The sequence below is a fragment of the Globicephala melas genome, chromosome 6, assembly GCF_963455315.2.
Source record: "Globicephala melas chromosome 6, mGloMel1.2, whole genome shotgun sequence".
Lineage (NCBI taxonomy): Eukaryota > Metazoa > Chordata > Mammalia > Artiodactyla > Delphinidae > Globicephala > Globicephala melas.
Genome location: NC_083319.1, coordinates 23,152,778 through 23,175,151, shown reverse-complemented (window position 1 = coordinate 23,175,151; position 22,374 = coordinate 23,152,778). Strand labels below are relative to the sequence as shown.

General features: G+C 42.0%; 1 protein-coding gene across 2 annotated transcripts in view; it reads right to left on the bottom strand.

Annotated features, from left to right (window-relative positions):
* SVEP1 (sushi, von Willebrand factor type A, EGF and pentraxin domain containing 1) overlaps positions 1-22,374 on the bottom strand; it is a 185,675-nt gene that overhangs the window by 133,813 nt on the left and 29,488 nt on the right. For both annotated transcript variants that reach the window (XM_060300636.1, XM_030859035.2), the window contains exons 2-3: positions 21,240-21,495; positions 17,852-18,028 (exon numbers count right to left, since the gene is read on the bottom strand). In XM_060300636.1, the coding sequence (XP_060156619.1) occupies positions 17,852-18,028; positions 21,240-21,495 (433 nt within the window). The remainder of the gene's footprint in view (positions 1-17,851; positions 18,029-21,239; positions 21,496-22,374) is intronic.

Sequence of the window (22,374 nt, the reverse complement as noted above, 5' to 3'; positions counted from 1 at the left end):
TACCCCTATTTCTAACTGTCCTCATTCTAACTTTCAAACCCATTTCAAATCCCATCATCTCCATAACTAACAGTAAATATTTTTTGAACAGCCATAGCATTTTGCATATGACATATGTCACATCATTTTTATTTTTATTCAATCTCAGTTGCTTAGAACTGGATTAACCGTAATTCTTGGTTCATGGCACACATTCTGACTTGTTTGCAGTAATTATGGCTCTACTTCATATTAAGCTACTTCAAGGCAAGTACTGTGCAAGAATCATATCTTCTGAAGTACCTAAAAGATAATTCGATAAATATTTAAAGGAGTCAATGGACAGATTTAAATGATTTCCTTCTGTAGTTTCCATAAAACCCGATTCAGAGTGACCCATTCTGCCTGGCATTCATTCATTCTGATGATCTGTGTGGTCTCCTCTACTGCACCTTGAAATACTCCACTCATCTAGTCAATTTTCCCCTTCCATATTCCCATATTCAAATGTTTGGATTATTTTCTGAATAATCTGTGTGTAAATAAAATTGCAAGTATTTTACTTTGGCAATTACAATGCTTTCAACACGTGAAATTTCACCACCTCACCACCTTTCTCCCAGCTCATCCCTTAAAGGAGGGTGTGGTGCAAAGCATCAAGGGAGAATCCTCAGATGAGAATTCTACTAATTACTACGGGCTGTGACACTGTCTGACCTTCTCTACTTGATGTAACCAATTGGAGAACTGTTGTTTCCATCACAATGCATGGGTGATCAAGTTTATAGCCAAGTAGCTGTGAAACTAAAATGTCATCACCCTCTGTAGGGATGAAAAGGATATGACAGGTGATGGGATACTTGGGATAGACAGAAGGATAAGACAGAACTTTGCCTGTGGTCTTCAACAGAGGATTAAAAAGGGGCAAAGTACCATGCTACGTGACAACACGTGACAGAGATGTTATCCAGACTTGAGGCACGGGTGGGGTGGTCAGGAAAGCTCTGTTGGTCAAAGTGATTTCAGAGGTGGGACCAAGACCAAGCATAGAAGTGAGGAGAGGGGTGTAGAACCAGGGTGATAGCATTCCGGACAGAGGGAATAAGATGTGCAGACCCAGAGGCAAGAGAGGGCAATCCTGAAAATATAAGAGTTCACACTGGCTGGAGGACAGAGGGGTGAGGCTTAGAAAGGTGAGTGCCAGACCCATTGGGGCTGGATAGGTCACTTTCAAAAGCTAGGAGTTTATTCTTAAGACAATGAGAACAATGACAACATGTTAAGTTAGGGTGTGTGAAAAGATCACTTTGGATGCCTTTTGGAGAAGGATTTTGAATGTGAATAACACTTCATACTCAAACACATGGAAAGATTCACTCACCCCCATCTACCTCTATACATAAGGATGATTTAAGAACTTTGAGCTATAGTTAATTAATGCTTTTTTTTTTTTGCTTAATTGCTTTAATGTCTTTTTCTCCATAATTCTTGCTAAAATTGTTATCCTTTATTGATTGGCCATTAACCATTTTTTTCCATTGTCTTTTTGGTTTTCCAGAAATAAAAGTCATCATCAGGCATAAGATATGAGAAAAACTGACATCACCACTTCTACGAAGAGTGACCCTAAAGACATAACACATAAAGAACAATATCACTGTTGGACTGATACAACCATCATGGAAAAACCTGTCAACAGAGAAGAAATGATGCACACAAAAAGCAGAGGAACATTTTTCTGGGAAGATGGAGTAGATGTATTTTTCCTTAGTCCTTCTGCTAAAGTACAACTAAAACCCCCAGACGTTATATATAAAATAAACAAGAAATGACACTGACAAGAAGGCAGACCAACTAGGGACCTTGAGATTCAAAGAACAACATGGTAGTCAGTTCCTTGGGCTTCCTTTTTCCTCACGTATCCTAGACATAGAGCTGAAGAAGCTGGCATCCCCCAAAACACCAATGGGGATGGACAAAACCCCCCAAAACAACAAACTACAGTTCTCTCAGCCGAAGGATGAAGAAAAGGGCAGCCTAGCAAGATGGAACACTTGTGGACAGTAAACAACTGACTCCTCTCTTCTAGCCAAAGTCCACAGAAAAAGACCTGTGACCCAAGCCCAGCCATACCAGGCAGAGGCCAAGTGGAGAGCCTAGACTTCCACTCCTGCAAAGCTCTAGAAAAGCACTCCCACACCTCTGCCAGACTTGGTATGGGAGAAGGAAGGCCAAGCAGAGAGATGGGTCTTTCATGCCAATGAAGAACACAGAGGTGAGGATGGTGTCTCTCTTCCATACTCACCCAGAAGTACCAAGAGGTCCCTCCCCACCCCACTGGAGTGGTGTGTCAGGGTAGGTTCAGTGGAGAGTGAGGACTTGCACCACCACCAAGCAGTAAAGAGGTTCCTTCCTTGCAGTGTCAGTGGAGGCCACATGGGGAGCAATCATCAGGCATCCCTACCCCTTCCACCCAGGGTGGTGTCAGTGAAGGCTTAACAAAGGGCATGGACTTCCACCCACATGCAGCAGTAATGAGGATCCCCTCACCACACACATACTTATCAGTGTCAATCAACAGAGCAAAATGAGGAACCTGGGTTTCTATGTTCACCTGGCCGTGCCCCTCAACCCTCTTCCTCTGCTGGAGGAATGTTTACCTAACACTCGTGAAATGACAACATTGGAGAAATGGAGGACAGATTAGAGGTTTCAAGAGGTTAAAGTAGGGGCAGCCAAGGGTAGGAGGGAAGTGGTTGTTGTTCTAAAAAAGCATGTTATAGAATCTCCTGGTGGTAGAGCTGTTCTATATCTTGTCTGTATCAATGTCAATATCCTGATTGTGATATTATACTATAGTTTTGCAAAATGATACCACTGAGAAAAACTAGGAAAATGACATAGGGGATCTCTCTGTATTAGTTCTTAAAACTGCACGTGACAATATTATCTCAAAAGAAAACATGCAATAAAAATTAAAAAAGCAAAAGGCAGAGAAGCAAAATTTCAAGGTGTATCCAGAAACATGCAATGTAGAGAAACTGTATCTTGGAGCCTGGGGTATCCACGTCACTACTGAGGTGCAGTTGGTTGGAGGTCAGGGATATTTCTTCATACCTAACCATTGCTTTATACGTGGAACAGAATATGATGAAGAGTATGTGTGAGTATTGGCAAGACTGGAGAGGGTATTCCTCCTGCAGAAATTCACAAATTGACCCTCTTATTCATACATCAGTTTCTTTGAAATTTTACGGTTCCTAATGAGGGTCACACATTTCTCTTTCAAATTAATCTTAGGAAACACATTGTTTCCTTATTATTGTAAATGGGATTTCATCACATTTTTAAAACTTAACGTTTCATTGATTTGAAGTCTTTATCTTGCTACCTTACAAGTCTATTAATTCTACTCATTTTCCATGGATTTCTTTGGATTTTCTAGGTTAACAATAACATCATATGAAAATAGTAAAACGGCTCTTTTTTTTGTTTAACATATTAAATATTGATGGTGAAAAAGTGTAACCTTGCTCTATTAATCTTTATGGTTATATCTTTACATATTTCACGTTTCACATATAATGTGTATTTGATTACTTTTTTCTCATAACTTATTCTATAGTTCATGACTTATTTTAATACAACTGCTTCCATATTTTGACAAAATCTATACATTTCAAGGTTTTATGAAAAATTTCCCAACCACTAACACTATGCTGCATATAGTGATAACGGTTTGTTTTATATTTGTTAAATGATTGTTTAAATGATAAAAACCCACAATATCCTGGAATGCTGTCTTGACTGTGATATGAATTAAAACACTGCCCCAAACCATCAATCATCAATACATGTAAATAGCTTTACACATACAGACAAACACATACATACATACACACACACAAAATACCATGGTTTTAGAACAAAATTTGGAAACTAATCTCAGTAACTAGATAACATGAAAGAGATAAATGTGTGATTAGCCACTTCCTACTGTTGATCTCGGCCTTCCAGATGGCTGACTTTGATTCTAAGCCAGTGCTTCTAAGGGTCAGTAGACTTGTTCACCTTCATTTCTCTAAAAAAGGAATGGAAAATTCTCAGGAAGTTGGGAACCAAGCAGAGTTTCCATATGCTGTATTCTAACATCTAAACATGGAATTTGCTTTATTTATTTACTCGTTCATTCATTCACTCAAAGTTTATTAATGCTTACTCCAAGTTCATGGCCATGTAGCAGAGGCGATGAAAAAAGAGAAAGGGAGAGAGAGAGAGACATAGACATAATCCTGCCCTAAAGGGATTCATAGGATACCAGAGGAGGACAAAACCTAACAAAAATGATGATGCTGTGTGGTAAATGTTAACAGAAAAAAAAGATATTTATGAGAACCAAAAAATCTAGATCTATCTGTGCCAGGGCAAGAAGGAATGAAAGGGAAAGTTTCATAAGAGAAGTGAGTTTGTTATGAATCCTGATGGATAGGTAAGAACTGAACAGACAGACAAAATGTGGAATATTCTAAGCAAAGGAAGACAAAAATGCCAAGTGTGGAGCCGTGAAAGAGCCTGCAGTGTCTGAGCGGCCACCAGCACCCTGGGGTGGCCGGAGCATAAGATGCTGCAATGTTCATACCCAAGAGATCATTTAAGTCTAGCAGGATCTCACGGCTTTGATGTTTATTCTCAAACTTTAAAAAGAGACACAGTAATGTTTTCTGAATCTTACGTTAAAGGATTAATTCAGTTTGTCAATATAGAGCAGGTGTCTCAACCTCAGTAGAGGGTGACATTTGGAACTTGTCACAGTTGTTTGGTGTACCGTAGGCTATTTAGCAGCATCCCTGGCCTTGAGCCACTAGATGACAATAGCTCCTTCCACTGTGACAACCAATAACATCTTCAGACATTGCTAAATGTCCCCAAGGGAGCAAAATCTCTCCTTGTTAAGAACCACCACTGCTAGAGCGTAACAATTTAAATTCATCAAGGACTTAACTATATGCCAAGCACCACAGCAAGCTTTTCACACGTATTATCTCACTGCCTTTTTATAACAATCCTACTGGTATTAACCCCATTTCATAGACTAAGAAACTAAGGCCCACAGAGGTCAAAGAACTTGCCCAGAAAAACACAGTGAGGAAGTGACAGAACTAGGATTCGTCACTAGCATTCATGCCACTAACTGTTAATCCATAACTATTTATTTATAGATTTATTTATGGATTTACAAGGTTGTATAAGGATTGAATCATGTATCTCGGCATTACCAGCAGTTAGCACACTCACAGCGCCCATCATTTTACTGAGCCTGATTTTTTTCTAGCTTGGGCTATCATTTTCAAATTGCTAACCTTGGCTACCATCCAAACTTGGCCAATCATCTCATATTTAGTAAGCACCATCTCCATGCAGAGCCCATGGAGCCAAACACTTGAGATGCTAAGCTACAGCTGAGAAGCAACTGTTTATTTTAAATGTAGTCCGGAAAGAGCAGCAAAATATTTCTGGATCATTTCCTTGATGGATAAGGACGGTGCGATGAGTGCCATGGAATCACTGTAGGCAATAAAATGGCACAGAGACAGCGTGGATTCTGGGCTCCGAGAGAGCTGGGTCTGCTCACTAACTTCTTTAGAGATGAATGCCATTAGGAAAACTTAAAATTCTTTCACACTGTTTCCTCTTCTGCCAAAGAGGCACATAAGCGGGCAAAGACTTTGCAAGAGGCATGTGGATGTGGCATGAATCATTTTAGAAAGCCAATTTCCAGGACCTCGACATTCCTTTGTCCTCTTAGCTAAAGTGATGTGCCAGAGAAAGCATCTACGGCACCTTTACACAACTGCCCTTTGTTCATTTTTCAAAAGAAATGTGTACTTTTCATCCCTTCTAAATCTTGATGCATTGCCCCAAGGCAATAAATCTCCGGTATCTGGAGACCCTTCAGATCAAGGCACAATAAGCAGGTCCTCTAAGAAACTCTTCTAGTCTTTCACATATTTCAGTTAAGTATCTTTCAATATTTCTTGACATTGGAAATGGAGTATTTTGGCTCATTTCTGCGATGTTTTGAATTCAGATACATGGTTGCGTGGGGACGGGGGAGGGAAGGCATCGTTCATTTACCCCCTTTCCTTTTCAACCCCCTGACTACCGTCGAAGCACACGCCACTTCTTTAGAAGAGTCGCATGAGGGCAAAGCAAGGAAGAAAATGTCCATAAGAAATACCGAAGGTGGCAGCAGCTTATTTCGCCCAGATGACAAGTTCAGGGCAGGCTCTCTGCCTCGTTTATCAACTGTAGAATTCTAAAGTAATATGATTGCCACTGGAATGTGCACTGGCTTATTTAGGGCTTTTTCTCTCAGAAAATAAATCTGATTTGGAGGATAGGTTTGACTGTGAGAAACATTTTCACAGATAGGTGATATGGTAGATGTTTGTCCAGAAACTAAATAAGCTAAATCTATGGCTCCAAGATTTTGACAAGAAGATATTAACGCACAGTTTAGGGTAAAATAATTTTATCAAAGACTATTGAATTGTTAAAAGTTTAGTAAAATTCAGGGACTTGCCTGGTGGTGCAGTGGTTAAGAATCCGCCTGCCAATGCAGGGGACACAGGTTTGAGCCCTGGTCCGGGAAGATCCCACATACCGCGGAGCAACTAAGCCTGTGCGCCACAACTACTGAGCCTGCGCTCTACAGCCCACGAGCCACAACTACTGAGCTTGTGTGCCACAACTACTGAAGACTGCATGCCTAGAGCCTGCGCTCCGCAACAAGAGAAGCCACCGTAATGAGAAGCCCGAACACTGCAACGAAGAGTAGCCCCCGCAAACCGCAACTAGAGAAAGCCCGCGTGCAGCAACAAAGGCCCAATGCAGCCAAAAATATATAAATTAAAAAAATAAATTTATTTTTTTAAAAAGTTTATTAAAATTCATACTATTTTGTTTTTCCCAAGATCAACGTTAAACAAAATGCTTCCAAATGAAATAGTAACAGGTAGTCTTTTAATAAGTCCTGGTAAAGTTCTAGTCTTTGGGGGGGGCTTCCCAGAAATTTGAGAAAATGAATGATTGGAATGATGGGTTTTTAACCCCTTTTGCTGGTGAAAAGTTTTCCAGTTCCTTAGTTTCAATAAAATTGAAAGAGGACCTAAGGGAATTGTCAGCTGAGAGATCATTTACAATCCTTTTTTGACAATAGATAACTCATGTTATTTTTGGCATGTAACTCAGGAGGAACTCCAAGAACTGAGTGACATCAATTTAACACAACTCTTTCAAATGCCATCTACATATTTGTATGAAGAAGGTTTTCAGCACTAAAACCTATAAAAATGAAAAACAGCATTGAAATGAATGCTGTATGCTCTTATTCTAATAGTGAACAACAGAAATCCATGGGTCCATGAATTAATGAACAACCCGTCTGATTAAGAGATGAATCTCCAATAGTATCTTATTTTTTATATGTAACAAGTATCAAAATGTGTAATAATGTTTGACAAATTATATACAAGTAACAACTGCAATAATAACTCAATCTGTTAGCAATTTTGGTCACAGAAAATGTAAAAATTTCAATAGATATCAACAATTTTTGTAGCAGAGAAGTAGAATTCTGCAATCAATAAAAGCCTTTAGGACATAAAAATATGTTGCATTAGAAGAGAATTATGTGGGGACTTCCCCCTGGTGGTACAGTGGTTAAGACTCCACTCTCCCAATGCAGGGGGCCTGGGTTCGATCCCTGGTCAAGGAACTAGATCCCACATGCATGCCGCAACTAAAAGTTTGCATGCCACAACTAAGGAGCCGGCGAGCCACAACTAGGGAGACTGCCTGCTGCAACTAAGACCCAGTGCAACCAAATAAATAAAAAAATATTTTTTATAAAAGAACTATAAAAAAAAGAATAGAATTATGTGGTAGAAGTGGAGTAAAGAGATCTAAGAAAACATGCAAAGTTTCGGCATTAAAAAAAATTGCTTGCAGACACAGAAAACAAACTTATGTTTACCAAAGTGGAAAGGGGGGGAGGAGGGATAAATTAGGAGTTTGGGATTAACATATGCACATTACTATATATAAAATAGATAACCAACAAGGACCTACTCTATAGCACAGGGAACTACACTCAATATTTTGTGATAACCTATAAGGGAAACAAAATCTGAAAAAGAAAAAAATGTATATATATATATAAACCGAATCACTTTGCTGTACACCTGAAACTAACAAAACACTGTATCAACTATACTTCAATAAAACATTTTTTAAAAAGGTGCTTGTTCATCAATGCATACCACTAGAAGGAATCAAATTTGCTGTAGTACTTAGATTTCGGTGGGTACATTTAATAGTGCTGCAACAGTTTTATTTTAAAACATCAATACAGTACTATAGAAATGCCATCTTTACAAACCCCATTGAAAAGTTTAGGGGGCCTCTTAAAAATCAATGAGGGGCACGTGGGTTTTCAGTCTTTCTTTAGGGGTTACGTGAGCAAACACATTTGAAGATTACTGATTTCACAGATGTTAATTGTTTTCCCTTTGTCTCCTTTTCATTGTTATTGGAAAGAGTTACTTATAATGGGGCTGGGGAAAAGAAGAAGGGAGAGAGGAAGATTTTACAGTGAGAAGCAGAAATTGGTCATAATCCTTCTTTTGACTATTTTCAAATATTGGGTATATTTATGAGTAGCTCTAAAGGAAACAACATTCTGACTTTGAGAGGTTCTGTTCAAGATGGTGACGGAGGATCCTGGGCTCACCACCTCCCCCGACACACTGAATCTGCAGCTACATATGGGACAACTTCCTCTGAAAAAAAACTAAAAGCTCTCTGAGCGACCCCTACACATTGGGCAAATGACAGAAGGCCCACATCAAAACAGGCAGGAGGGGCTGGGACACAACCTAGCCATAAACCCCATAACAGCGTGGCCACCCACAATCCAGAGAAAACTCAAAGCCCGAAGCTGCTCCTTGAGGCAGGAGGAGTTTGAATGCCACGTGAGTACCCAACTTGTAAGACCTGCATCTGAGAGAAGAGACCCCAAAACCTCTAGCTTTGAAAATCAACAGGGCTCGAGTCCACGAGACCCATAGACCATAAGGAACTGAGAAACGCCTCTTAATGGGCTCTTTCATGACTCACCTGCCCCAGGGTTCAGCGCAGAGGCAGTGGGTCCAGGGGCATCCGGACTTGCTGTGATTGAAGCCATTTGCTCATCTTAAAGCATCTGAGATTAGCACACACCTAGGGGCCTGCTGACTGGCGGACACCATCTTCACCCCCTTCCTCTTCTTCACTCTAGCCAGTGGGTAGCATCTTTTTTTCTTCTTCTTTTTCCAGCAGATGCCATCTATACTCTCTCCCTCCGCTGTGCTCTAGAGCCACAGTATCTCCCGAAGGGGAGCTTTCACACATGGCTGGTGCCCTGGCTTTTGCGGCTGCTGAGTAGGGGATACCCCTTGATTGCCTGACTCTGGAGGCCGGCAGGGCTTATGCTCGTGGGTCCCACAGGACTGTAACCAATGGAGAAAGAGCTCTTAAACAGCTTCCGCCCCCAAGAGACAGGAAGAGGCAACAGACACAGGAGCTCAGACTTTCTGTGAAAGTGGCCTATTAGCAAATCATCACAGCTGCAGCCCGAGGTGGGGCAGGTTTCTAATTAAACACACACGTAAGTGCTAACCGTGATCCTTTCCAGAGATCTCCAAGAGGAGGTGCTATCTTCACGCTCTCCCTGGCCGTGCTCCAAAATGCCAATATCTCCCAGAGGGGGGCTTTCACACATGTCTGGTGCCCTGGTTTTTGCGACTGCTTCCCAGGAGATGTCCCTGGATTTCCTGTCTCTGGAGGCCGGGGCTGGGGGGCGGCCAGTGTTCTTGGGTCCCCTGGAACGATCGGAGAGACAGTTCCAGGCAGGCTACTCCCCACCAGGGCACTGCACAGACAATAGACTGAAACCAACCACGGCCCCTCTGCTTCTGTGAAAGAGGCCTATCTTCTTCTTCTGGAGGCTTCTGGAGGGGCGGCTTCAGCTTTGCCAAGCAAACAGAGGCCTACAGAGGTGCCCTCAGGGAACCCAGGCAGTGGCATGCATGCTCTGCCACGCCACACCTTCCTGATACCTCCTGGAAAGTTTATACACGCATCTGGAGCCCCAGTTCTTGTGACTGCCACCCAGGGGACACCTCCAGATGACCCGGCTCTGGCGGCCAACAGGTCTTTTACACTTGGGGTCCCAGAGGACTGCATATATCGCATACTTTAAATATCTGCATACTTTAGAAGCTGCTGCCCGAAGGTGTGAATTCCAAACAGCCTGAATCTAGGTGCTGACTGAGATCCTCCCCTTTGGGACACTGACAGGTCCTGGCACAGCCTCAACTAAAATAAATTAGAAGTAAAATAGGCTGCGTGGACAGTCACAAAGGTTCAAGAGACAACCAAGAGCTAGGAGAGGGGTGGACGGTAAGGGCCATCTCCTACACGGGGCCGCTCGTTCAAGACTGAGAGAGGTGTCTGTGTTATCTGATGCACAGAAAGCAACGCAGAGAGTCAAGGAAAATGAAGAAACGGCTGTTCCAAACAAAAGAACAAGACAAAACCTCAGGAAAAAACCTTAATTAAATAGAGATAAGTAATTCACCTGATAAAGAGTTCAAAGTCCTGGTCATAAAGACGCTCACCAAACTTGGGAGAAGACTGAATACAGTGAGAACTTCAACAAAGAAACAGAAAATATAGTCAAGTGACCAAACAGAAGGTATAGAGCTGAAGAATACAATAACTTAACTGAAATACAATATTCTGACTTTGGAGTTTGGTGATGTTTCACACCTATGGTCTAATGATATGCATTTTCCTGTTATAAAAATTATGATAGGGCTTCCCTGGTGGCGCAGTGGTTGAGAGTCTGCCTGCCGATGCAGGGGACACGGGTTCGTGCCCCGGTCTGGGAAGATCCCACATGCTGCGGAGCGGCTGGGCCCGTGAGCCATGGCCGCTGAGCCTGCGCGTCCGGAGCCTGTTGCTCCGCAACGGGAGAGGCCACAACAGTGAGAGGCCTCCGTACCGGAAAAAAAAAAAAAAAATTATGATAGACTGGAAAATGCACCATCAGGACTGAATACCTACCACATTCAGTGGCAAACTGAACAAACTAGCCCAGTGCAGGCAGCAGTGACCCATCCTCCTCAAGCTGATGGGAACCACTGTCAACATGCCAGCAATATTCCCTCATAAAAAAGCAAATAGGGATACATTGTACAAATTCCTTACACCTTACAAATCCATTATTAGGCACCACTGGGGAGGTTTTTTGGAGAAAAAAACCCAGCTACGCTCTGCTCAGAGAACAAGATTTCCAAATGTTCTGGTTTCTATTCAAGAATTTCTAGAGCTCTCTGTCCTTTCTCTTTCCAAAGAAATGTTAGGAAAATGTGTGTGTGTGTGTATGTGTGTGTGTGTGTGTGTGTATGCAGGGGTGTGCCGGGTGGGGGTGGGGAATTGTGTGTATATATTTACATGTGTAATAAGATATTCCCACATAAATATTCCATTGTTACCATTTCTACTGTGTAGCCTCCTTTTATGAAAAATAATATAACCGGGGCTCTGGCTCATTATCTGGTCCTCAGCCTTGACCCCCATCCAGCTATAATTTTCAATCTGCTAATCATTCCAAACTCACTGAAATGGAGTCGATGCCTGCAAAGCAGTGTCTCAAGATGTCTATGGTCTCTGCGTCTCTCAAATCCCTTCTGGTGAAGTTCAGAACAGCTGCAGCTGCCTGGATTTACAACAGGAGTTCACTAGCTATTCACAACTGATTATGATGATCGAGCCATGTAAAAGTGACTCATCTAGTGAATTAACCATACTCTGTATTTGATTTATTGCTGACAAAATTTAACCAAATGTAAATATTGTGCATTCAAACAAATTCAGTACATTCTTAAAAATGTCTTAGCACATGCCTTTGTGCTAAGGACCCTGTGGTGCCCAAGGCAGAGGTGGAAACCAGGCAATTGCTTAAGACTTCAATAATGAGTTCTTGTCCATTTAAGATTCCGGTATTAAACCTGGCCTCTTACCTACATCCATTTTCTTTTCCTTTTTTTTAAAATAAATTTATTTGTTTGTTTGTTTGTTTATTGCTGCGTTGGGTCTTCGTTGCTGCTTTCTCAAGTTGCGGCGAGGGCGTCTACTCTTCGTTGTGGTGCGTGGGCTTCTCACTGTGGTGGCTTCTCTTGTTGCGGAGCACGGGCTCTAGATGTGCGGGCTTCAGTAGTTGTGGCTTGAGGGCTCCAGAGGGCAGGCTCAGTCGTTGTGGCGCACGGGCTTAGTTGCTCCGTGGCATGTGGGATCTTCCCGGACCAGGGCTCGAACCCGTGTCCCCTGCATTGGCAGGCGGATTCTCAATCACTGCGCCACCAGGGAAGCCCAACATCCTTTTCCTTGATGGGCTCTGAAGGCAGGCAGTGAGGATACAGAACGAACTAGAAAATCACTGCCCATTAAATCACTAGTCTGATGAAGCAGGAACAAAGCAAATGGTTGGACCAAATGTTAAATAGAGAGCTAGTGGGAAGCAGCCGCATAGCACAGGGAGATCAGCTCTGTGCTTTGTGTCCACCTGGAGGGGTGGGATAGGGAGGGTGGGAGGGAGGGAGACGCAAGAGGGAAGAGGTATGGGGACATATGTATATGTATAGTTGATTCACTTTGTTATAGAGCAGAAACTAACACATCATTGTAAAGCAATTATACTCCAATAAAAATGTTTTTTAAAAAAAGCGAATAGTTGGGTGTGGTGGGAAAGGGAACCTGCAGAAGCAGGAAGAAATGTCTGAGAAATGAAATAGAGTGGTATTTGGGGGAAACTATAACTAGCTCCAGCTTTTAGGTCAAAGGGTAAAGAGGTCAAATAATACAACCTTAATGCTCTGCTGAAGAGCTTGAAGTTTATTGAACAAATGAGTCATAATTAAAAAACAGTAAGCAGGTGTGTGGCATGATTGGGTTTGTCTTTATATAACTCATTCTCTTCTCTTCCTGCCTAATATCACGTTGAGCTGCATGAAGCTGCTACCTTGTGGGTTGAAAGTGATCCAATATTGATGATCTCATAAGGATCAAACTGATACTTAACAGAATTTGAAATTATATTTTCAATTGTGTTTATTTGTTGAATGTCTATCTCTATGGCTAGATGGTAGACTCCAGAGCCAGACAACTTGGGTTCATAAATCAGCTCTATTAGCTGTGTGACCCTGGACCAGTTACTTTACCTCTCAGACTTTGTTTCCTTGTCTCACAATACTCCAGAGAGTTACTGTGACCATTACATGAGTTTATATACATCGAGGATTGAAATGGTGTCTGGGATGTAGTAAGTGCTACTCAAATATTAGCTTTCATTATTATTATCACCATCATCAGTCATTTACTGCTGTCATCAGTAGCATCCCCACTTCCAAATGTCTATGTTAAATGTGAAGAATGAGGAAAGTAATCCTAGAGCTAGAAATTGGAAGCGACTCCCTTTCATTAGGTTCGACAGTTTTTTAGTCCTCTTCCCTTACGTTCAATAACTAATCCTAGAAGGATGTTTTCTCAGCCCTTGAAACCTGCTCGTGTAGTATTAAAGTCCCATACCTGGATTTCTGAATTATACAAAATATCTGCAGTAAATGAAAGCGAGTTATGTAGGTTTTTTTAAAAAACAAAAACAAAATATCAACAGCCTTTCATAAAGCATTGATTTACAACCAAAAAAAAAAAAACCAACTTCCTATATGGGATGCAGTTTCGTCATCTCCCAAGTGAACTGTGAGAAAAACCCTTACAGCTAGCTCTAGTATTCTACTTTTCTACGAAACTAACAAATACAATTTGCCTCAGCATATAACTCTTCCCTAATCAAGCAAACAACCTCTACTTCAAAATCCAATGGCACATTATCCCACTGCCCTTTCTCACACAGGATTCTTGATTTTCACTGGATACTCGTCATGTCAATATGGTCATCTTTAGTAGCAGCAAAGCTTCCCGATGCTTCACCTGCATGCAGGAACCTTCCTTATCCTCCCCATAGCACAATTCCTCAGGTTAGGGCCACTAGTCTAGCCCAGAAGAGCGGAATTTACAAAATAGATGGGATCCCCTGTCTTCAATATCTCATTCTTGAGATAATTATTTTAATGTTCATTCATTAGCTTTCTCATAACATTTATATTATCTCACAATGATTAACAATAAAAGCTACCATTGATCAAGAATTGATGTGCCAGATACTGTCCTAAGCATTCTAAGTATATTCTCTCAATTACCCAACCATCTATCCACACATATACACAAGACTGTATACACACACACATATCTATAGGTATACTTCTATATATATATATGTATGTGTATATATATACATAAAACTATACCAAAAATATATATATATACATAAAACTATACATACATATATACACATAAAACTATACCATTATTAAGCCCACTGTACAGAAGAAACTGAGAATCAGAAAGAATCACCCAAAGCCACATAGTTTATGTCAGAGGCTGAACTGGAGCTTGATCCTTCTGCATTTTTAACCACTTTCAGTAACCACTTTCAGTTCAGTGTTTATGGTCTCCAAAAAGCAATGTACCCAAGAAGCTTTTTTCAAAAGTGCAAAATAAGCAGTTTGATAACTTGAAAACAGGATTTAGAGAAGAGTGTCCCGGGTCCCTTCCCGGTCCTGCTGATTGATGGCGGGATATGCCATCTTGAGCAAAATACTCGTCTTTCCCTGAGACCTCAATTTCCTCTTGTAGAATGAAGGGTTTAGAGCAGATACTCCCTAAGGTTTCTTTTGGCTCTAAAGAGAAATGATTTGCTTCGGAAAGGCATTGTTTCCACAATGAGGATAAATACCCAGAATGCCAACTCTTCTTAATGAAAGGTAACATCCTCTCCTGAAGGAATAAAGTAACTATCTTCTAGTCATCCTGCAGATCTCGGTTTAGAGAGTACAATATGAGTCTAAACTTCTCGGCAGTCCCTTCTTCATACTGCACTTCACAGTTTGTGATTACAAATTGATTTGTGTAGTCAGATTGTAAGTTCTAAGAAGGTAGGCACCATGTCTGTCTGTTCACCACTGAACACCTACCTGCACATTGAACTACTGAACCACTGGCACAGAGAAAGTGCTCAGGAACATTTGTCAGCTAAATAGATTTGAAAAGGGGCTCACAGCTGCTGGGTTTTCAGTATTGGATGATTTAGAGCAAATATTTCTTTCTGCCATTCCAAAAGATACGAGTCTAGTAATGAGTCTTTCATGTCATCAGAAGGCTATAATTTATTTATTTTCTCTTAGCTGGTACCATGAAGGAGAAGCCAGTGATGAACACTGCCTCCCGAAAGTGTGAAAATCACAGCTCAGAGTTCCAACACCACTTTCTCTAACCCCTGAGAAACAAATATTGAAGATGACGATATCAACATTTATATCAGGGACTTTCTGGCAGTCCAGTGGTTAAGACTCTGTGCTTCCACTGCAGGGAGTGCAGGTTGGATCCCTGCTCGGGGAACTAAGATCCCACAAGCTGCGTGGCACAGCCAAAAAAAAAAAAAAAAACAAACCAAAAAACAGTTATATAAATGAACTGGACCTAACTGCAATCCTGCACGTAAGGAAGGCTTACTAATTTAAGAGAAGGGATGGAAAAACGATTCCTTTTGTGCTTGGTGTTCTTGCCTAGAACCAGCAGCCAAAGTGCTGTTGTCCCCTCTACTGCAGCTCCACTGACAGGCCCACCCAACTGTGTACATTTTACAGATGGATGGCTGTGCCTCTCTGCCTGCAATGCACGACTGGTAGCAGCCACAGCGACTTGGGTAACTGGGGGCAGTGGGTTTGCGAACTGCCCCCCTCTCTTCCTGCAGCTTATCCCCGGGGATGCAAGATTACAGTGCCCGGGAGCGGCAGAGGCCGGGTACAGCATGGCTGAGCTGTTGGGCAGCCACACGGCAGTGGCTTGTTGGCAGCGAGCTCAGTCTAGGACCACACGGAAAGCAGACATGCTGACTACAGCATGCAGCAAAGAAAACGAGAGCTTCTGCCTGTGTTCGGTGGGCTTGGACGGGAGAGGGAAGGAGGGGGCGTCGGGGAGAGTGCCAAGCTGGGCTGTTCATGAAAGTGTGGGAAGATTCAAGGGGAGGCATCTTGCCAACTCAGAGGCAGTTGGGCAGATCCCACCCTCCCTTTTTTCTGCTTAAATGAGAAATCCTGCTTGATGGAGTGGGAGCAGGGCCAAGAAAGGAATGATTCTGCTGGGCGAGCATGGACGCTCGGACCCGGGAAGGATGTCCGCCAGCTGGGATCAGGGCCAGTGGTGGGGGGAGGAGAAATCGAGGGAAGGGAGATGAGGGAGCAACACGAATGAAAGCAAGTGTCAGAGGCTGGGACTAGCAGACGCCAACGATTATATACAGCATGGACCAACAAGGTCCTACCGTAGAGCACAGGAAACTATAGTCAATATCCTGGGATAAACCACAGTGGAAAAGAACATAAAAAAAAGAATGTATATATATTATAACTGAATCACTCTGCTGTACAGCAGAAACGAACTCAACACCATAAATCAACTATACTTCAATTTAAAAAACAAAGTAAAAGTGAGTAAAAGAAGAAACTGAGAAGAAATGTCCCACGAGGAGAAGAAAAGAGAGAAAGCAGGTCAGGTCAAAGACCTGGAAGGTTCGCCCCTGGGAGAACCACGTTTCTGTGTTATAGAGCAGACCCACCTACCTTCCCAACAGCAGAATGAAATAATGTTCACGTGAAACGAGCAGTGAAAGACCACACCGGCCAGTATAAAGTAAACCTACTGCCCCCAAATTCTCCTGGTGGGTATTAATTTCCATGGGAATACATTTTTCCCAAACAGCAAACCATGGAAGAGTTGTTAGTTCTAAAAACCGTGTTACCTTTTAAGTAAAACAGAGCAAACCAAATGCTATCACAGCAAAACCATACAGTACTTCTGTATATCTGATATTTCCTGAAACATAATTTATTTTTGTATCACAGCTAAAATATAATTTAGAACCCAAGAATCCTAAGTTGTTCTTCTTGTCTTTCTAATACAGTATTAAAAACATGAAGATCCTGTGGTAAGAAAACCTAGAGGAGATAAAATTATAAGTGTCGAAGAAGTGAATTCCATTTTGAAGTGATGTCACTTTTAGAGCTTTCTAATGTCCCTTCGTGGAGACTTATGAAGAGCTAAAAGACCATCAGTTACATTTTTTGGTGACAATCCTACAAGTTACATGTGGCCTGAGGACCAGAATCCCACGGGCTGCAATCTCTCACAGAGGCTGAGGTATATTTTGGCGATTTGGCTATTGACGGATTACAAATAAAAGTTCCCAAATCTTCTCCCTTTCCGGATCTGAACCTAGGCTTCAAGAGGCCATTCTTCCTCTTGGAGCTCTGCCCCTACCATGTAAACAAGCCTGGGTTTACTTCATGGGGTCTGAGAGGCCATATAAAGGACAGCCTAGTAGTCTTAGACAAGCCCTTTTAGACCAGCCTCCAGCTAGCTGATCCCCAAACAGGTGAGAGAACTCAAGTAAGATCAGCGGGGCAGCCAACCCTACTCACAGCCAACGACAAATGCTTGAGCCAACACAGCTGAGACCAAAAGTGCTGCCCAACCGATCCACAGACTCATGAGCAGTACCAAACACTTAGTGTTTACCCATGTAGTATGTGGACAGATTCCTACACAGGAAAAGACAACCGACACAGTTACACACAGACTGGGCACTCACCTGTGCATTCGTACTGTAGACCCTTCCCGTAATACCCCTTCTCACAGATGCACTCAAAATGACCCGTGTGTGTCCCACACTTGCAGCTTGCCATCTGGTCACAGCAGTCTTTGCCGGCTTCACACAGATACGAGCAATGGGACATATCCTCTTGAATAAAACTCCCAGAAGGCAGATCTACCAAGCACATATGACAGGGCGGTCATAAAAAAAAAATGAATGAGCAGTTGAATGTTACATTCTCTCGTTACCACAACTGAAGCTCAAGACAGAGAAAATATCTTTTCATTTCCATCAAATTCCCAACTGCTCCCCCACTCCCATCCAAATATGAAGGTGTGTGATTTGCAGGACCACAGACTGGGAATTTGATTCAGCTGGTTAAGCTATTTCAGTCTTGGACCTCATCCTAAGTTCTCAAGGCCACGCAGGGTCAGGCAGAAATTAAGTAGTTTCAGCGAGGAACCTCCAGATGCAGCAGGAAGTAATGCAGTCGGTTCTCCAGGTCAGTCCCCGGGCTTCCACACCAGCATGAGGTCAGGCAGCAGTAACCAGATTTCCAGAATCCTTGTTCAGATAAATAAATAAAGCTGCAATCCTGACTGCTGTCAAAGGGTGCTGATGGTGATTACTGATTTAAGAATAAATACCATTACTTCTATAATTAGTCGATTAAAAACTGAAACAATGGTACCACACAAGTTGAAGAATAGAACCAGGATCTGGTTTCTCTCTCAATTTTAAATAAATGTTCACTTGTTGTGTAAAAGGAGACCATACGGATTATTTGAGCCATGCTCTGAAGTGAGCCATGCTGGGAATTCAACAACACAGGCAGAGCTGTCCTGTTCTGAAAGTGACTTAACGGGGCAGGGTAAGGTTGACTATGACTTATCAGGAACGGATGGCCTACAATCAGGCACACAGTAAGTTCCATTTACCTGCTGAGAAAGTACCAAAGCCTTAGCCTAAATTCCAGCACTAGGTCCACAGTGCTAGGCCCAGATACAGTGATAGGTCCACGGTAGAAACTCAAATGAGTGAGTTTCAGCAAGACACATGAACTGCCATTGAATACCCAGAAAGGAGATTGGTGATGGCCTCAGTTATGGAACATCTGTCTCTATGCATTAAGACCCTGAACAATAGACAGGGACAACGTAAAGGGAAGACCCCTGCCCTAAGAGAAAGAGACTTGTACAACCAAGTACCCTAAAGCCCCATCTAATAGACTATGGTGTGGGTACAAGGTCTGCAACATGGGCATCTTGGACTTAGCTCTGAGACACAGGTTTATTTGGCAGTTGAGGGAGCAAGAAAAACGTAGCTTTAAGACTGGTGCACTGGCATTTAGGTCGGGGAGAGAGATAAGTGAACAAGCTGCATATGTGGAAAGCTATTATTCTGGAATCTACATCTATTGAGACTGGCCACAAACATGGACAGCCTTGAGACCAAAAGTGGATCCATCCAAATTGAAAGTAGTTTCAGCAGACCACAGATAGAGAGAACAAACTAGTGGTTACTAGTGAGGGGAGGGGCAGTGTGGGGGTGGGGGAGTGGAAGGTACAAACTCTTGGGTATAAGATGGGCTCAAGGATGTATTGTACAACACAGGGAACATAGGCAATATTTTGTAATAACTGTAAATTGGAAGTAACTTTAAAAATTGTATAAAAATTAAAAAACTATATATATAAAAAAGAAAGTTGCTTCAGAGAACATGGAGGCAGGAGAAATGAGGTTCACTTCCTTTGCCCCCATCGTTTCTTTTCAGTAAAAACAGAATTTTTTCTTACGGAACCTGGAAACTTGATTAGAGTATTACACATTTTAGATTTTAGTATTTTGTAATAAAAGTGATGCCTTTCAAAACTCTGTTGTGATAGGGTAACCAAAATCCTTTCCTTGAAGACTCTGTCCCATCCAGTTTCTGACTCAACTTGCATTGGGCAGAAGGCCCCCATCCTACAAAACAGAAGGTTGGTAGGACTGGAAATGAGTCCTCTATGACACAGCTAATAACACCCACAATTTCATAATCCCATCTAGTGCAACAGCCACTCTGTCTTCCTACTCAGCATATATATCACTTTTCCCAGAGAAAAGGAGAAACAAAAAAAGCCCCAGTTACTGAACTTCTGTCATATGCCAAACACTGTGCTGGTGAAATTTAAATATTTTATTTAATCCTCCTGACAAAGCTATTTGGTACATGTTATAATATCTCTATTTTAAAAGTAGAGGAAACTGAAGCTCATAGATGTTAGATAAATTGGCTAAGGTAATAGCCAATGGACAGTTATTGAGAGCTTAGTATAATAAGCCCTCAGTGACTTTTCTAATCACTTTATATGTATTAATCCATTTAATCCTTGGAATAAGCCTATGAAGTAGGTACTATTCTTGTACCCTACTCTATTAACAAGAAATCTAGGGAGTGCAAAAGTTAAATAATTTTCCCAAAGCCACCCAGTTAGTAGGTGACCAATTGGGAATTTTTGCTGTATCCATAGGCAGCCTGAGATGCTGCTCTAAACTCTTCTGTTGGAACTACAGTAAGGCTGACCCACTTATTTTGAACATCACTAATTGTGAGGAAACCTCATGTTGCCATGATTTGCCCATCAAACTGAATCTTTCATGTGGACACCTGCAAAGATCAAGCCTAATTTGCTCCATGGCGTTGGTCTGAGGCTAGATCCCCATCTCCTCCTCCCAATCTGCACTTCCTCTCCTGGATCACTGCAAGATACATGCCCATACTACACTTGGAAGTTCATCTGACTTAAGTCACCCAACTAAACATCCTTATAAATGGTGTACAAAGAACTCTAATGAATGGATTTACTGATGCTACTCCCTGTCACTGTCACTGCTCTTCAATTTATCCATAAGCATATCTATATTCAAACTGTCGGGTCAAGAAGTATGTGTTGAGTATTTATTGTCCCTAGAATCTTCATGTATATTTCTGGAAACACTCTGGTTAGATTCACTAAGCACGTCTCTGAATGTTTACTTCATCCTTCCAGATAACTGAAGATGAGATGTAAGTCAAGCCTTCCGACTCCGTGTGTGGCCTCAAAACACACCTCGTTCATTCCACTGATTCTAATGGTTCCAGGTGGGAGCATATGGATATTTTAGTGAAAATGTATCACAGTTATTAAAAAACAAAACAAAACAAATACTTCTGTTGCAAGGCCAGAATGTCATCTCTACTCATGAAGTTCAACGCAGCTCATAATACACGAAGAACACATGGGCATCACGCTCAGCGAAGACCTCATAGGGCTTGGTATTATCCCCACAGTGGGTTTCAAGAAATAAGCAGGAAGCAAACCCTGTTTAAAGGCACTGCGTGATGCCAGTAGGTTTCCATTACCTTCATGCAACGCTCGGCGGGCTAAAGCCTCAAATTCTTCAAAACTGTGGAGCAGGTAGCAGTGCTCCTCCTTTGGGGTGGAAGCCATGTCATTCAGTTCTCGAATGTTTCCTTGCCATATGCCAAAAGTGAAGATTTCCACTCCAAAATCTCGCAGTGATGCTGCAATGGGTCTTGGATCTCCCCCGTTGGAATATCCATCCGTAATGAGAAATATAACTTTTGTTGAGTTTTCTCTAGAATGACGAAGAATTTGCTGTAATGAAATAGGGCAAGTTAGTATGAGTACGTATTGTGTTGGCCTACTCTGAGCCTCCCTTATTAGGTAAGGGAGTGCTGGTGAAGATCATTAACATTTCACAAGAGCGAGGAATGGAACACTGATCAGTGAAGGGAAAACACAAACGGGCACAGATGAGAGCCTACAATGGTCTTCTCAAAGAACCACAATAAACCTCAAAAGCGTTTAAAATGTATCATCATCATCATTGCCATAGAGCTTGCTAACTGAGAGGAACAAATGTTTATGGGGACTTCCCTGGCGGTCTAGTGTAAAGAATCCACCTTCCAATGCAGGGGATGCAGGTTCAATCCCTGGTCAGGGAACGAAGATCCCACATGCTGCGAGGCAACTAAGCCCGCACACCACAACTAGAGAAGCCTGCGCACCGCAGTGAAGAGCCCACGTGCCGCAACGAAGACCCAGCACAGCCGCACACACAAAAAAGTTTATGGAATGAATTTGTATTAATATTATCAATTATTGTTAAACTATTTCTATTGATTTTCAGGCTCAAAATATGGACCAAATCTGAGTCTTATGTACCTACTTCCTATCATATTTACCTAGCTACCCACTTACCTACCTAGCTGAACCACTTCATGATCATACACTAAAAGCTGGACGAGAAGAAAATTTAACAGAACGTGTCTTTTCCAGAGTTAATAATGACTCACTTGCCTCCTCTATTTGTTTTTCCACTGCTCCTCCAAAATTGGAGAATTGATTCAACACTTCATCTTTTTTGGACCACCCAGTATTAGCACCAAATCAGCTGTTTTTTTGGTGGTATCCTATCTTCATGAGAAAATACTGATTCATTCAATGTGACAACTGGGCTTTACTGTTTTAGGA